The following is a 14,900-nucleotide window of genomic DNA, read 5'->3' on the forward strand; positions in this document are numbered from 1 at the left end:
AAAGTGACAATGTACATCAAAGACATGGTGGAGTTTGTGTGCGTGCTACTGTCAATGATGGAGATGACATTTCAATGTGGATGGCTTTGGGTCCAACTGCTCCTCTTCTGCCAACTGGCCGCCATCACCAGTAGCCGGCGACTTGAATGGTTTAATCAGTATAGTAGACCACAAAGCAGTAGGCATTGAGACGAACCATCCATTGGTCGATCAGCAGCATGCTTGGGAAAGATGATGGGAGGATTCAATGGCTGTGTTCGGTGGAATGGTGGTTCATATTCTTGATATCCATCATCAACCCCTCTATGAACGGCTGAGGTCCGATGGGCGGGAGGCGGATCAGGAAGCATGATAATTTCAGGCACATACCCTGAATTTACAGGGCTTTGATGTGACGCAGGTGAGCGGTTTCCTTCTTCCGGCGGGGAAGCATTGCGTGAGGAGCTTGTATAGGGCCAATCTGAGTCACGTGTAGTAGTAAGACGCTTCACCCAGAGTGGTAGCAAGTCATAAAGAGATGTACCAAAGCAAGCCATAAGTGCGAGCCAAAGATCGAAATAGCACGAGTAGCCACAAATGTCTGAAGTTGTGGTGAGAAGTTTTGAATGGCTTCAAGTGGACATATTGGTCTCTGCAGCCTTTAATACCTGATGCACACATTTACTGTATGCAATGCCCTCTACGCCGCAAGACAAGTTTTCAGTCCATGAGAGGCGGATTTTGGAAGAGCAAGGTTGGTCGCTTGATGTAGACATCAACAGGCATATAGGATGATCTTGTTGGTGGATAAAAGCCCAAGTAGTTGGTTGTTTGTTATTGCAGCAACAGTATCGGACTAAAACCTTGATCTATGCCCTTATTGTCCTAACATATATTAATTTCGGCATATGATGGTTGCTCATTTCGTGGGCTTATTCCAATATTCTTCTTTCTTAAGCACTGATACGTAACCACAAGTATGAAGTAAATGATGAACTACCATTATCCACAGGATGCTAGGTTAGAAAATATCTAGAATTAGCTAGTTAAGCACTTACATCATAAAATCATGAAATTAATAAGAGGAAAGACCTTGACATAATAAGCCAGCACTTTACCCCAAATATAGTCTATGAATCCACGTCCTGAACACAAGTAGATAGAATATTATACTGGCTAAAGAAGGAATAGCTTATTGGAGCCCATTCGACAGAGAATTATGAGTTATTCCATGGAGTTGCAAACTAGGTGGTCGCAGAGTGGGCCATTCGGCGTCGATGGTAGGAAAACACACTATTCCAGTTTTGTAGAATCGCTTTGGCGCCAAAGAGATTTTCCTAAAGGGGTATGGCACAATTTTAATCGACCTAGTACGAACCTACTTAACCCACTTAGTGCCAAAAAGATTACTGAATATAGAATCAAGATAGTAGACTTCATTGGTAGGATTCCTACATAGCAACTATTCTTTCAGACCACGTCACTGCCTTCCATGCTCATATCAGTCATTTCGATCGAAATTTCCTGCAAGGAATGGCGACCACAGCTAAATAGTCAAATGGAACGCGTGACTAATTAACTGACTCCTCCGTCTAGTCTTCGGGGTCGGTTATTGATTTAAACGCGTTTTTAGTGGGCAAGCGTTCAGCAATTTTATGGTATTATGTCTGCCATACTGTATGTGGAGGACTGACGCTCCAAGTACATTGCCAAAACGCTATTCCGCAAACTGGCAGCAACTGTCTCGTCTTCACAATCATACTACGCCTGGCTCTGGTCTAATTTGGGCCAGCGACATAAGCTGATATGGCGCTATCCTGGGATATCACAATTAGTAGGTCTCAAGATTGGCAAACAACCTAGGGTTCGGCAAGTGAATCCCAATCAGCTACTTGTATGCTTGCACTGCCTCACGTGTGATCCTTTATGTTGTTCGGCTTTTTTTTTGGTTGCCTGCGACTAGTAGAGGTTTGCTGAACTCCTCATCCCTGAGAGCAAGCGAGGATGTTGCTCTTGCCGCCAGCTGAAATGATGTCGTAGAGACGGTTCACTGATTCGCTCAAGGGCAATCAAACAACTCCACAATGGTAGCCCCCTGGCTCTTGCGCCCTCGCAGACTCGTAGTCCTTGATGTGACTTAACAAATGTACTTTTGATGGTGTTTCAACTTTGTCGTTTCTCATCCTAAACTGTCGACAAAATACACTAGCCAGAGATGGTGATCACACTGGCGTGCAGCTGGCGTATCGCCAAACCCAGCCAGTCGCTTCACCCAACCAGCTGTTGCCAATGGATCTTAGAACGAATAGTCTGGGCATTTTGATTGCATGTCCTAGCGACAAGGCTGAAACTGGCCAAAAACACGAGCGATACGTTTACTATAATACAATGAGTGAATTATCCACAAGGCTACCACTCAGCAGAAGTATCTTAGCTTGAGAACCGCTGGGATTTCAATGCGCGGCTCAGATGATTGGTACCGCGGACTCTAGTGTTTTCATCAATGACAGGGGTCTGATCATCGCTGTGTATGTGGATAACATAGTGATATTTGGCAAGAGTGCCAAAGATATTGATGTGGTGAAGCGGAAACTCAAGGAGTTCCACCCGATGACTGATTCAGGATTAGTCAAGAAGCTATTGGGAATCCGATTCACATGGAGGAAAGATGGGTCTATTCGACTAGACCAGGAGTCCTACGCCTGTCAGATTCTGGAAGAGTTTGGCATGGCTGATTGTAAACCCGCTAGCTCGCCAATTAGTCCAAGCATGCCGATACATTCGTACGGTGATAGTCCACGCTTAGGACAAAAGGATCATAAACTGTTCCGGATATTGATTGGACGATTGATATTCTTGGTGATTGCCACCCGGCTCGATATTGCCTTTGCAGTCAATCAACTATCTCAATATCTCACGGAACCACGAGGGGTCCATTTGGCAGCGGCCAAGCATGTGCTTCGGTATATCAAGGGCACTATAGACTTCGGTCTAACCTTTGGTGCCAAGGGGAGCATTCAAAAGGGTTTAACCGCGTACGCAGATTCTGCATATGCGAATTCGGCAAAGAATCAGTCGACTACCGGTTTTATATTCCTGATTGATGGAACGCCAATAGCCTGGACGAGCAGAAAGCAGTCGGTTACTGCTCAGAGCTCAACAGAAGCTGAATATATGGCAGTATCAGAGGCAGCCAAGCAAGCGATTTGGATTAGGCACTTCTTATACGCGATTGGGAAGGGTGCCATCTACCGCGATTCACTGACTACCATATATGAGGATAATCAGGGAGCCATCAAGATTGCCGACAATCCGATTAATCACCTGGAAGACGAAGCATATAGCGGTTCAGTATCATGCTATTTGAGACCACATGGCAAACGGCGAAGTGCGTCTAGAGCATCTACCCACAGGTGAGATGATTGCAGATGGTTTGATGAAAGCTACCAACCATGTCAGCCAAGGACGATTAGTCAAGACCTTGGGGCTCGCTTAATTAAGCGAGAGGAAGAGTTTCAACACTACTATCATGCGCGTCCAACACCGCTACACTCGTTTAACTAGATTGCCAGATTGATTGATTGATTTTGCGCGGTATTGAACGAAGGGGAGTAATAAGGAATAATGTCGGACCAATTAGTTCCGCCGGTCTGATGATATAGGCCAGCGTGAGCACACATTAGATAGACAAGCACTCAAGCACTTGTGTACACGCATATAGACGAGAATATATCAATCTCTTCGTTAAAACTGGATCTCTCCGTATACGACCTCGCTAGTCGCGGATAATCGACTCCTCCGGACCTCCGGCCCCCGATCCCCATTTCACTGAACAACCTTATAATGCTGGTGAGTGCCAGACTATCTTAGACTAATCCGAGGCATCCTTATTTCCCTGCTGTTCTTGAAGGACACTTCTTTCGTCAAGATTATGAGCAACTTTCATAGAACATTAGCAGAAGCCAAGTTCCGATTCAAATTTTCAAATATCCTTAGACCTTTCTCGCAATCATCACGGCAACCGAATCCATGTCAGGTAACAGAAGAACCTGATTTCTACCAAGCTGGGGGTTTCCACCGTGTTTCGCTGGGAGATAGTTTCAATTCTGATCAGTATACTGTGATGAGAAAACTCGGCTATGGGCAGTATTCTACTGTTTGGTTAGCTAGAGACACTAGATAAGATTGATTTTTCGCGCCAGTTTAACCCAAGGCTTATGGACAGTAAAAGAGCACGAAAGTACGTGGCTCTGAAAATTTTGAGGGCCGATTGTTATGGTGGTCCTCATGATATATTCGAGCGCGAAATTCTGTCTAAAATATCTGACGTTTCTGGGAAAAGTCCTCATGACGGCTGTTGTCATGTGTTACCCCTTCTCGATCATTTCAGACATGAAGGCCCAAATGGACACCATGTGTGCTTTGTATTCGATGTCCTCGGCCATCATTTAGATTTCCAAAGCGCGAAGTTTGAAGATGGGAAATTGCCTGTCAAGGCAGTTAAAGAAATCACGCGGCAGCTTTTGCTTGGATTGGATTTCCTTCATCAAGAGTGCGGTATCATCCATACTGGTATGTCCGTAATTAATAGATAAAAATAACCTAGTTGTTGATGGCAGCTAACTAAGCATTCACCCAGATCTGAAACCAGCAAATATACTCCTAGAACTGGAAAGTCCAGATGAGACGATATCTCAATATCTATCAGAAGTCCCTGCGCGGACAACTAATCAGGGTGGTATTGCTGTCCCGCTTCGAGAAGTAATCAGGACACCACTCATCTCAGAAATACACGAACCGCACGTCAGGATCATCGACTTTGGTGTGGGTAAGTTGCACACAGGGTTTTCTGCTTTGCACCAAACTGATATACCCTTTAGCTTGCTGGAGAGGCAATCATCTTTCTGATTTTATTCAGTCTCCTGCTCTGCGAGCTCCAGAAGTTACAATTGGCGCACCTTGGGATACTGCGGTTGATATTTGGAGTCTAGGATGTCTTGTGAGTACAAAGCACTGACACTAGGGTGTACCTAATTGGGCCAGACGCTTCGCCTTGAGTTGGATTTTAATCGTGTTTAGGTAGTGGAACTTGTCCAAGGGATAGTCCTTTTTTCGGCAGAAGCATCAAAAAATGGTTCGTGGACAGTTGATGACGACCGCCTAGCAAGGACTGTTGAAATCCTCGGTGCCTTCCCACCTGATTTTCTCCAGAAGGGCAGTTGCACTGCAGAATTTTTTGACGAAAATGGTAAGCCCTTACGGATCACATAGATATACTACATATTTACCCCATTTCTAATGCTATTTCAGGAACTATCGTCCGAATTCCGAACTTAAAGCCTACGAGTCTTGAGAGGCTTGTAAACGGCACAACAAAACCGTTTCTGAAGCCCAGCGATATGTCTGATGTTGAAGTTCCTATTTTTATCAACTTTCTCCGAAGCATGCTTGTAATCGATCCAACACATCGAAAAACTGCCGCTGAGTTGCTTCAACATGAATGGCTAAGATTGTGATGATACCATAAACAAGTATTTTGATCGATACGGACGACAATTCATGGATTACTAATTTGCTGGTGGACACCCGAATGCTTGGGTTGGTGTACACAGGTCACGCCGCCATTATCTAAATATGTTATAAATAAATTATTATAAGATAAATATATACAATAGAATAATATTATTATTCGGGGAGCAGTGTAAAAGCGGCGTGAGGGGGCCGCTATCCCCCAAAGGGTAGGGGCCATACCACAAGGGGCAGGCGGATGACCATCCACGGCAGGCGGTGGCGGGCGGCAGACAGGCTGTTCAATGAGCGCCGTTTTTGGCGCCCCGCTAACCGTGACATCGAATACTATTAATCAATCCCCTGTTGTTGAGATATAAGGTTGCAAATATCGCGTTTACTATGGGGTTTTGGGGTTGGCGGCTCGGGGGGTGCTGGGCGGTTCGGTAGTGAAATACGTTAACTAGTTAACTATCACTAACTATATTTCTACAACGGCGCAATTTATCATGGTACAACTGCTCGAACGAATTGCAATCAAATTGGAATATGGCAGGACTAATAATCTAGACTTTCGCATCCTTCTTCATCCCCTCCTGAATCCACGCCCTCGCCTCCTCCGCCTTCTTCTCCATCTCCTCCTTATTCTTCAACAGGTCCTTAATCGTATGCTTCTCCGGCACATGCCTCCCCTTCTCAACACCCTCCCTAGCAGCCATCCTCTCCTCCCACGCCTTCAAATGCGGATACTCCTCAATATCAACCCCCGCCCACCCAGCCGCCGCAACCCACCCCCAATGCGAAATATCCGCAATCGTCACACGATCCCCAACAAGCCACCCCGACTTCGAGGTCGATAGATGCTGATCGAGCACGCCATACAACCTCCTCGTCTCATTAACATACCGCGTAACACCGTAGGGAATATGCTCCGGCGCATAGCGCGAGAAATGATTCGCCTGGCCCTGCATCGGCCCCACGCCGGCGTTCTGGTAGAAGAGCCAATTATTAACTGCGTAGTATTCTGGCGTACCCTGCGGGTAGGAGATCTTGTGGTCTTTGTCGTACTGCTCGACGAGGTATTGCAGGATGCTGCCGGATTCGAAGAGGTGGATGGGTTGGTTGTTGAGGGTGTCTGTTAGGGCGGGGATGCGGCCGTTGGGGTTTATGGCGAGGAACCAGGGTTCTTTTTGGGTGTTTTTGCTGATGTCGATTTTTTGGACTTTGTAGGGGAGGCTATACGGGTTAGTATATCGTGTAGATGTTATGAGTAGGGGATGGCGTACCCCAGCTCCTCGAGCGCAATGGAGATTTTGATTCCATTGGGAGTCTGCGCGGTGTAGAGGGTGATGTCGGGTTGGCTCATTTTGAGTAGTTTTTTTTTTTTTTTTTTTTTCCCTCAGAATGAATCAGTTAATCAGTTAATTGAAGTGTAAGTTGGGGACGGAGACGTTATATATGATGCCATCGTACAACCCCGCTATTGATTTCTAAGCTGTTTTAAAAATAACTAGTTACAATAAAGCAGCATACAAGCATGCTCGTGAACAATCATTGCTTGTATCCAAAACAGATTAAACATCGTACGTATCAGGTACAACATTGAATGGAAGTACACCAAGTCTCGTCCCATCCAATACGGCCCTAAGTTGCGCGGGTATTGCAGTACTATATTCATCATATTCATAGTCAATCATCTCCTCATCGCCCGCTCAACACACCCCAAAGCCTCCCCAATAACCCCCCCCTCATCCTCTCATCATCACAAACCGCCCTCGCACCCTTCAACCTCTCCACCCAAGCATCCCATCTCCCCCGTTCATAACCCTTCCACTTCCTCTTCTTGAACCTCTTACAACCCGGCCTCATAACCAAGTCCCCCGAATAAGTCCGCCCATACCGGACATTATCCCACAACCGGTCCGCGGCATACATGAACCACACACACGCAACCTCCATGGAAGCTGTCTTGCACAGCGTCTCCATCGGGACTTTGTCGTTTTCGAGGCCGGACCGTAGTGTTATGATTGCCCGGAGGGATCTGTCTAGGCGGTGGATGCTGGGTCCTTGGTCTGGGGGGGGGGGGTCGTAGCTTATATTGGTGGCTTGGGTGAATTGGGCGACGAATGCGTTCTCGTTCATTTATCGCTGTCTTGGCTCGCCTTGCAGGTTGAGAGAGCAGGGATCTGCACTTCTTCATTAGGCCAAAGTAAAGGTGGAAAGAAGGCATGTTGAGATATACCTGTATAATCACCCCCGTGCGAGTCCCATGTTTCATACTCAGTATACCCAAAAGACGGCAGGTCTGTCTAGAGAATGTCCCCCTGTACTCTAAGTGGCTCGCCTGTGGATGGGTCCGTCGCCGTGCGCTTCTGAAGTCCGCAGATAAACTCAACCAGCCTTTTCTGCTTGCTTGGCTCCAAATTTTGAACGTGCTCCATCAGGGCCAGGGAGAGATAGTAATCGACGTTACCGAGTGTGAAGTACTCCTCTTTATTAGGGGCCATATGGGCAGCCAGTGTCAGATCGACAATTTGGTCTAGGGCATTGTCGACTGTTGCGTCGGGGTTGTGGATGAGGTCGTTTGAGGATTTTAAAATTGTTGGGAGTTCTTGATTTCTTCGAGAAGTTCGACATTGTCCATGGTTGCGTTGTTTCACTGAGACAGTTATCGCAAGATAGCGGAATAATCGATAGGATGCTCTTATATAGAAGACAGGGCTTAAGGCAAGGCTGATTCGGAGGGGGGGGGGGGGGGGAAGTCGGGGTCTCTTCTAGGAATGTCACGTGGCCGTGTGTTGTTTAGGGTATACATACAGGGTTACGGGAACTGATCACTCTGGAAGTGCTCAATTGCCTATAACAGACAAAGTATCAGAGATATGTACGGAGTATAGGCGTCATTCTCGCGCGAGAAGATCGAGTGATGAGCTGAAATGCAGAATTGAATAAAGAATGCGGTATGTACTAATACTGATATGTACCTTATTAGCCAGAATGTAAAACATGACACAAGAAACAAGCTCATCATGAATCATAACCCGGATGCTGCAATTGGACAATTTTAACTAAACGAGGGAAAACAAACACATCCATACACTGCCACTACCAAGTAAAACTCTCCTCAATATAATCAATATTCGACCCATCCTGCCTCTTCCGACACACCTTCCGCACATCATCACTCAACCCCCCATTTCCACAAACCAGCACTCCCATAGCACCAACCTGGTTCTCCGCTTCCATGCCCACCAGTGTGTCCACGTTCGGCCGGCCAGGGAACATCTGCACCGTGGCGCTGGGGCTCTGGATTTCCTTGGTATTGCGCGGCCGGGTGATGAACAGCATGATGCGCAGGACTTCGCGCCGGCGGTCCATCGCCAGGATGCTTGTCATCCAGGGCCGGATCCACTCGAGGTGTTCGGGGGACTGGATGATCCAGACGAGGGTTACGCGGCGGGCGGCCACGGTGCCGTCGGCGTAGCCTTGGACCAGGTGGCGGATGAAGGGGACGTGGTGGGTGATGCCGACACCGCCGGCGAAGAGGAGGACGGTGCCGTAGGAATCGAGGGAGTGGATGCTGCCATAGGGGCCTTCGGCGAAGGCTTTGAGGGTGACGCGGGAGTCCATGCCGTTCTGGGCGCGGGTGAAGAGTTTGTCGGTGAAGCCGGTGCGGCGGCGGACGAGGAGGGAGAGGGAGGTTTTTTGGTGGGTGCTGAGGGCGTCTTGGTGGGTCATGGGGATGCCCTTTTCGTCGGTGATGACTTCGGAGGATTCGCTCCAGGCGACGGAGAAAGGGTGGGCGGTCCACCAACCGACAGCGGGGATGTAGAGGTAGATGTGTTGACCGGGTTCGAAGGTCCATGGGCGGGCGAGGTTGAGGGTGATGCGCAGGGCGTCACCGGGGAGGGCCTCGACGACTGCGGTGGTGAGTTTGCGGCCGCAGTTGCGGTAGACGATGCGGGCAAGACGTGTAGCTCGCTGAGATAGCATTGTCAGTATCTATTTGATCAATATGATGTTGTTAGGGGGTGCTTACCTCCAAAGCCCAGAAAACGATAGCAACCAAAAGATAGTTCTGCGCCGGCATGCCCTTCAAGTGAATCCACAAGAAACCAAAGGCAACAGCGGCCATGGCAATGTGCAGATGAAGGAATGTCTCATAAAAGGCATGACGAATTGGCGAAGGAGAGTGCACCATGAGTCCGGTAAAGGCACAGGCCGCCACCAAGCCACACAGCATAAAGTTACTCATCCCAAACACCATCCCCACCATATCCCAGCTGGCCTGGTTCGCCTCCGGAATGGCCCAAGCGAACGTATGCGCAATAGCTTCAAGCACAACAATGCGTCCCAGCCACCGATGTAACAAGTTCCAGGTATCAAACGGCACGCGAAGCAAGGTGATCAGCGGGTTATTGCGACCGGCCATCAGCACCAGCGCCATGAGATTGACAGTGGCCATGGTACCAGTCCGGTTTCTCACCATGCCGGAGACGGTATGCTCATCGCTACCGTACGGAACGGTAACCACACAAACCGCGACATTCATCACCACAATCCCGACAATCAGGAACATATGAAACCGCGACGGCAGTGTGCCAAAGTTGACAGCGCGCGAGAGCTGGAGTTCACGGTTATGACGCCCCCGGATGAGCGGCGCGTAAACGATGTGGTTTTTGATCTTGGAGAGGGTGCTATGGGGCGAGAGAAAATAGCGTTGGCGGTCGTTGGAGAAACTGGCGAGACGGCGGAGATGGGCAGAGAAGCTATGAGAGAGTTGCCAGATGTAGACGAAGGCGGCCACAAGACCGAGGACAAGGACAGTGATGCGAGCGAGGTCATCGTTGAGGGCTTCATGGAAGGCCCAGGAGTTGCCTGAGCTGCGTGGTGTGATGTCCATGTTGGTATAGAGGTATAACGATTGAACGATTGAATTGGAGATTCAAGTAGAGGCGAGACCAGCTCTGCCAGGGAGTAGTCAACGAAGGAGAAAGGGATTGACTTGGGAGTCTTAAAGAATGCGAGACAGTAAATAGACAGGTCTCATGCAATAGTCGGGGATCTCCTCAGGAGAATACCATTGATAGACAAAAACAAAAAGAAGGATCAGCTCTGTCAAAGAGCTTTTGTAGGAGGGAGAGTCGTTAAGAGAGAGTAGTTAAGAGAGAGTAGTTAAGAGAGAGTAGAGTGTGGGTGTATAAAAGAGAGGGTGTAAGAGAGTGTGTAAGAGAGTCAGAAGAAGAGAGTGGGGGGAAGACAGCTGAGGTGAATAATAATTCCCTCTTTAGGGGCGGGTAAAAAGTCAGGAGAAAAGTTCAGTAGAACGGGATGATCAGCTCTCATAGGACACTCTCAACTACTTGGCGCTGGACTTGGCCACCCGCTAGGCGCCGTATCTCTGAAACATGTCCTTGCATCCAATTATACCTGCAGAAAATAGCCTGGATAAAGATTCTTCAATACGTTCTTCTGTATACGCACAGGCCGAAATTCTATTCTCCGATGGCTATTATTCGGGCATACTGTATAGAATACGGAGGGTGGGTATAGATACGCACAAAGATCTTTATTCTGTATGACAGGATATCTGGTATATGATATCTCTGGGTTGAAGACAATGCCTTTATCTCACACGCTCTACCTGAAACCCCTCAATGCACAAACAATACACTTTATCATAATCAATTCCACACATTCAATCAATCACTAATAAAGGAATTAATCTGTTTACCTGAAAAAGTCTATTCTAAGAATGGGTATCTTTGTCGTATCAAAAATGCAAGATACGGAGTACAATGCCAACAATGCCCAACCCCATCCAACTCCATGCAGTATTCCAATCGGAGGAAAAGAAAAAGAAAAAGAAAAAGAAAAAGAAAAAGAAAAAAAAAAAGAAAAAGAAAAAAAAAAAAAAAAAGAAAAAAAAAAAGCTAAAGAAAGCTAAGCTCATCATCACTATCATCTCCCGCTGACCACGGTACCATCGGGATCATCGCCGGTGTCCGTGGGATGATCGTAGTGCCCACCGGCGAAGCATTCTCGGTGGTCCCAGCAGACGACGAACCACATTCACTCCCGCTAGACGAAGCTCGCCTTGGTCGGCGAGATCGTAATTGTCGATTAGTGGAATATGATGAACCCTTTTGAGGCTTGTTTGTGCCCCTTCCCCCCATGTTTGGTGATCTTGTTTGTCGTTTGTGTGTAATAACCACCTCGAGCATCCGCTGCAATCCCACGGATTGTCGCCCTTCGGGTACACTCATTCGTCGTCGTAGGGGCCGTTCCTGCGTCCGGTTTTTCAGCATGCCACGTCTGCGTGGGCGATAACCGTATTCCTCCCAGCGATCATCGCTGTCGTCGTCCGAGGTGGCCGGTGTCGGGGGAATGGCTGGTATTTGCTGCATCTGATCGTCACGCGACCTCCAGGTTGTTGATCGGAGTCTTTTAGGCGATCGCGACGGCTCCCCTCGGCCGGGGAATGTCCTCTTGACTGGTAGCGAGGATGCGGATGTTACGCTGGATGCAGGACCTTCATCGGACTGCGATGATGCAGATACGCTGACAGAGGATGCAGGGGAAGAGGGTCGGCTGTCCAGATCAGTCTCCACTGGCGACATCTGCGCGAAATCAACCGATTTGCTCTTGGACTTGGGTGTCCTCGCAACCCATTCCTCAATACTCTCTTCCCAGCGATACAGCCCAGGCCCGTCATCGTCGTCTTCTGATTCTGATTCATAGACCCTCGTCCTATACGATAGCTCCTGCTGCCTGGCAACCACCCGCTCCTGAATCTCCGCCGCCCATACATGGTCATCCGGATACACCGTCGCCTCAGCAAGCTGCATCGCAGTCTCCGCAGCTACCTTGCCAAGGAAAGTGGAGAGTCCATGCTCCTCGCTAAACTCAGCCAGCTGCTCGATCTTGGCACGTACCTCTGGAGATGTACCTGGCTGATCATCAGTTCCGTGCACGCGCTCACAACAGCGAAAGACCTGTCGAGCCAAGACTGCCAGCTCTTTGATCACATCCGACTGAGATGAGAGTGAGACATGGAATGAATCTATGTTGCGGGGTTCTTGGCTGCTGGGTGTGAAGGTGTCATATGAGGTCTCATCACATTGAAGTAAGCGCTCGCCAAGCAGGATGCAGCCTCGGCGCAGAGGATGGAATGCCGAGAACTCGACTTCTGGCGAAGACCGGATTTCTATCTCATGTTGTACCGTGACTGCGAGGGATCCCACGATGGCCCTCACCCTCATACCAACGCCTTCCGGCTCAATCCCGGGCGTGGGAGAACGGGACCGCGCCAGGTACATCCCGCACAGCGCGGTGATCAAACTTACCGTGAGGTTGCTGAGGGCGTCCTTGACTGGAACCGGACAGAGCTGATCCTCGCATCCCACACTAATCTCATGCATACCCGGGAAAACGCCGCTGGCCGAAAGAACAACGGCCTCGAGCAGATGAGCCGCAGCTACAGAATCATCTGCCTCTGTAGATATTGACCGTATTGCGGCGTCCACGTATTTTTTCCACTGGGCAGTTACCATCCATTCAGCTGGCACGACTTTGCGGACAAGAAGCTTTGCCAGCTCCTCATAAACAAAAGACCGACGTCCGGGGAATCGTGAACAATAGGTAGCCAGTAGCTGAACCGGGTCTTCGCGAGAACTGGATGATATGACAGAATCGAATCCTGTCGGGTAGTCATACATCTCGTCCATAGTACATAGAAACTTGGACAGTAATGATTCAAGAGCGTCATGCTCCTGGTTACTCATGCACTCCTCCAACAACCGGCAAGCGATATGCTTGGTGATGCACTCCTTTTGTAGCATCTCCGAAACCATGTAAATGCCTTGTGCGCGCACGGCTTCACGGAGCGGTTTCCAGCCATTCCCACTAGGCGCATAGTGAGCTTCGAGTTCTGTAAAGTATGCATCACACATATCCTCGTCGCCATCCTCGTCCGCTTCGTCCTGGGCCATTTGTTCATCGGCGATGAACTCCGGCAGCTGTCGCACTGTCACCGACAACAACGACCGAGCCCCACGACTCTTCTGCTTCGATAAAGATGCAGTAGCATGTATCCTGGTATTATGCAAAAACGTCAAAAATAACCGATCCAAAAAACGCGCAATCTCACCCAGCCCCGGATCACCAGATCGATCCAGTGCCTCCCTCCACGACCCACTATACCCGTAGCTAGCAGCGACGCTATAAGGCCGTGTCGTCTTACGCGCATCCTCAACAACCAAATCCTCCGTCATCGACGAAACATCCCGAAACAACCGTCTGCGCGCAGACGTCTCCCCCAATAACCCCCCCCTCGCTTGTTTCCCAGCAAGCAACGGCGTCGCAATCTCAATCGCCCCAGGTAACGTCCTCTGCACCTCGGGGCTGCGAATCGACATCCGACTCCGTCTCCTCCCGCCTCGACTGGCACCGCGCTTCCCCCGACTCGAGTAGTTATGTCGAATTTTCCGCCCTTCGGGTTTTCCGGGGACCCAGGCGGGGTCGTCCGCTTCGCCGTCTGAACCCGAGTCTCGTTCCGCATCCGTTGCCGTCGTAGTAGGGGCTTTCGATGACCCGCGCGAGGTAGAGCCAGAGCCATTACCAGTGTTAGCGGGAAGGTATTCTGTCCGTTCCTTGAGGATCCTCGAGTTCGCGACGGTGTGGAGGTTTTCTTGATGTTTTTCTAATCGGCGGTAGATGGATGTCAAGGGGCGGAGCATGCGATTTGCCCATTTCGCGGTCGGTCGTATATCGCTCATGTTCGCTTGACCTGGTGGTTCCCATATATCAGTCCATATTCGCGAATGATCTCAATGCATCTTAAATCCTACCTGCCACTCAGTTCACCAATGACCCATCTTTAGCGGCTTATCACAAGACCAGGCTGATGCTGCAGACAGACGCCAACGTCTGCAAAATATACCAAAATATTGAAGCAAAATAAAATGTAATTGCTAAAATGCAAGCAAAAAACACAAAAAGAAGCCAATTGAAATCAGATACACTGGCGGAAATGCGCCATAAGATGCTGCAGTAGTGAAGGTTGCAGAGGAATCCGCGGAGCAAAACAAGGCGAGATGTAAACATTGGGGCAAGCGGTCTGGACTAAAGCGGTAAGGCGCTCTTTCACCACTACAAGTACATACTTCAAGAGCACAAGAATACAAGAATACCACAGAGTACTAGGGGAGATACTTTGAATACAAATTGATCGTAGATGCATTTCTAGTGAATCACTGTCATATATAGTACATAGAGCATACCTAAGTACCAGAAATCACCCAACCTGCTATGCACTGCAATGGATACCATTGAGAGAAGTCATGAAAAAAAAACAAAAAAGAAAAGAAAATCGCCAAACATGAAGATGAGTAGAGAGTCGTCTACAATACATA

General features: G+C 48.8%; 7 protein-coding genes across 7 annotated transcripts; 3 read left to right on the forward strand and 4 right to left on the reverse strand.

Annotated features, from left to right (window-relative positions):
- Positions 1-3,865: 3,865 nt before the first annotated feature.
- On the forward strand, positions 3,866-4,193 carry ASPGLDRAFT_45622 (uncharacterized protein). The gene has a single exon (XM_022546289.1). It carries the CDS (start codon positions 3,911-3,913, stop codon positions 4,160-4,162), a length of 252 nt encoding a protein of 83 aa, XP_022402326.1. The 5' UTR covers positions 3,866-3,910; the 3' UTR covers positions 4,163-4,193.
- A 3-nt stretch (positions 4,194-4,196) lies between these two features.
- On the forward strand, positions 4,197-5,600 carry ASPGLDRAFT_168951 (uncharacterized protein; the record flags this gene model as incomplete). Its single annotated transcript, XM_022542679.1, has 5 exons — positions 4,197-4,551; positions 4,619-4,807; positions 4,860-4,978; positions 5,059-5,227; positions 5,290-5,600. The coding sequence occupies 5 exons, from the start codon at positions 4,197-4,199 to the stop codon at positions 5,493-5,495; spliced, it is 1,038 nt and encodes a 345-aa protein (XP_022402327.1). The 3' UTR covers positions 5,496-5,600.
- Positions 5,601-6,053: 453 nt separating this feature from the next.
- ASPGLDRAFT_24643 (glutathione S-transferase family protein) lies at positions 6,054-6,853 on the reverse strand (the record flags this gene model as incomplete). Its single annotated transcript, XM_022543406.1, has 2 exons — positions 6,054-6,723; positions 6,774-6,853. The coding sequence occupies 2 exons, from the start codon at positions 6,851-6,853 to the stop codon at positions 6,054-6,056; spliced, it is 750 nt and encodes a 249-aa protein (XP_022402328.1).
- A 335-nt stretch (positions 6,854-7,188) lies between these two features.
- Positions 7,189-8,391, reverse strand: ASPGLDRAFT_65598 (DUF3632 domain-containing protein; the record flags this gene model as incomplete). The annotated part of the gene is made up of 3 exons (XM_022548915.1): positions 7,189-7,620; positions 7,818-8,041; positions 8,376-8,391. The coding sequence occupies 3 exons, from the start codon at positions 8,389-8,391 to the stop codon at positions 7,189-7,191; spliced, it is 672 nt and encodes a 223-aa protein (XP_022402329.1).
- ASPGLDRAFT_45627 (ferric reductase family protein) lies at positions 8,385-10,732 on the reverse strand. The gene is made up of 2 exons (XM_022546290.1): positions 9,527-10,732; positions 8,385-9,468 (listed from the first exon to the last, which is right to left on the reverse strand). Exons 1-2 carry the CDS (start codon positions 10,388-10,390, stop codon positions 8,593-8,595), a joined length of 1,740 nt encoding a protein of 579 aa, XP_022402330.1. The 5' UTR covers positions 10,391-10,732; the 3' UTR covers positions 8,385-8,592.
- Positions 10,733-11,127: 395 nt separating this feature from the next.
- Positions 11,128-11,450, forward strand: ASPGLDRAFT_45629 (uncharacterized protein). Its single transcript, XM_022546291.1, has 2 exons — positions 11,128-11,389; positions 11,413-11,450. The coding sequence occupies exons 1-2, from the start codon at positions 11,243-11,245 to the stop codon at positions 11,422-11,424; spliced, it is 159 nt and encodes a 52-aa protein (XP_022402331.1). The 5' UTR covers positions 11,128-11,242; the 3' UTR covers positions 11,425-11,450.
- On the reverse strand, positions 11,362-14,268 carry ASPGLDRAFT_45630 (uncharacterized protein). The gene has a single exon (XM_022546292.1). The coding sequence runs from the start codon at positions 14,262-14,264 to the stop codon at positions 11,421-11,423; it is 2,844 nt and encodes a 947-aa protein (XP_022402332.1). The 5' UTR covers positions 14,265-14,268; the 3' UTR covers positions 11,362-11,420.
- Between the last annotated feature and the right edge of the window lie 632 nt (positions 14,269-14,900).

This window comes from Aspergillus glaucus (genome assembly GCF_001890805.1).
Source record: "Aspergillus glaucus CBS 516.65 unplaced genomic scaffold ASPGLscaffold_7, whole genome shotgun sequence".
NCBI classification, from domain to species: Eukaryota; Fungi; Ascomycota; class Eurotiomycetes; order Eurotiales; family Aspergillaceae; genus Aspergillus; species Aspergillus glaucus.

Bases quoted from the DNA above. Each gene is read 5' to 3' on its own strand.
- ASPGLDRAFT_45622 (XM_022546289.1), top strand. From the start codon at position 3,911: ATGAGCAACTTTCATAGAACATTAGCAGAAGCCAAGTTCCGATTCAAA.
- ASPGLDRAFT_45627 (XM_022546290.1), bottom strand. From the start codon at position 10,390: ATGGACATCACACCACGCAGCTCAGGCAACTCCTGGGCCTTCCATGAA. The intron at 9,469-9,526 runs GTAAGCACCCCC...ATGCTATCTCAG, and splicing joins TCGTTTTCTGGGCTTTGGAG to CGAGCTACACGTCTTGCCCG.
- ASPGLDRAFT_45629 (XM_022546291.1), top strand. From the start codon at position 11,243: ATGGGTATCTTTGTCGTATCAAAAATGCAAGATACGGAGTACAATGCC.
- ASPGLDRAFT_45630 (XM_022546292.1), bottom strand. From the start codon at position 14,264: ATGAGCGATATACGACCGACCGCGAAATGGGCAAATCGCATGCTCCGC.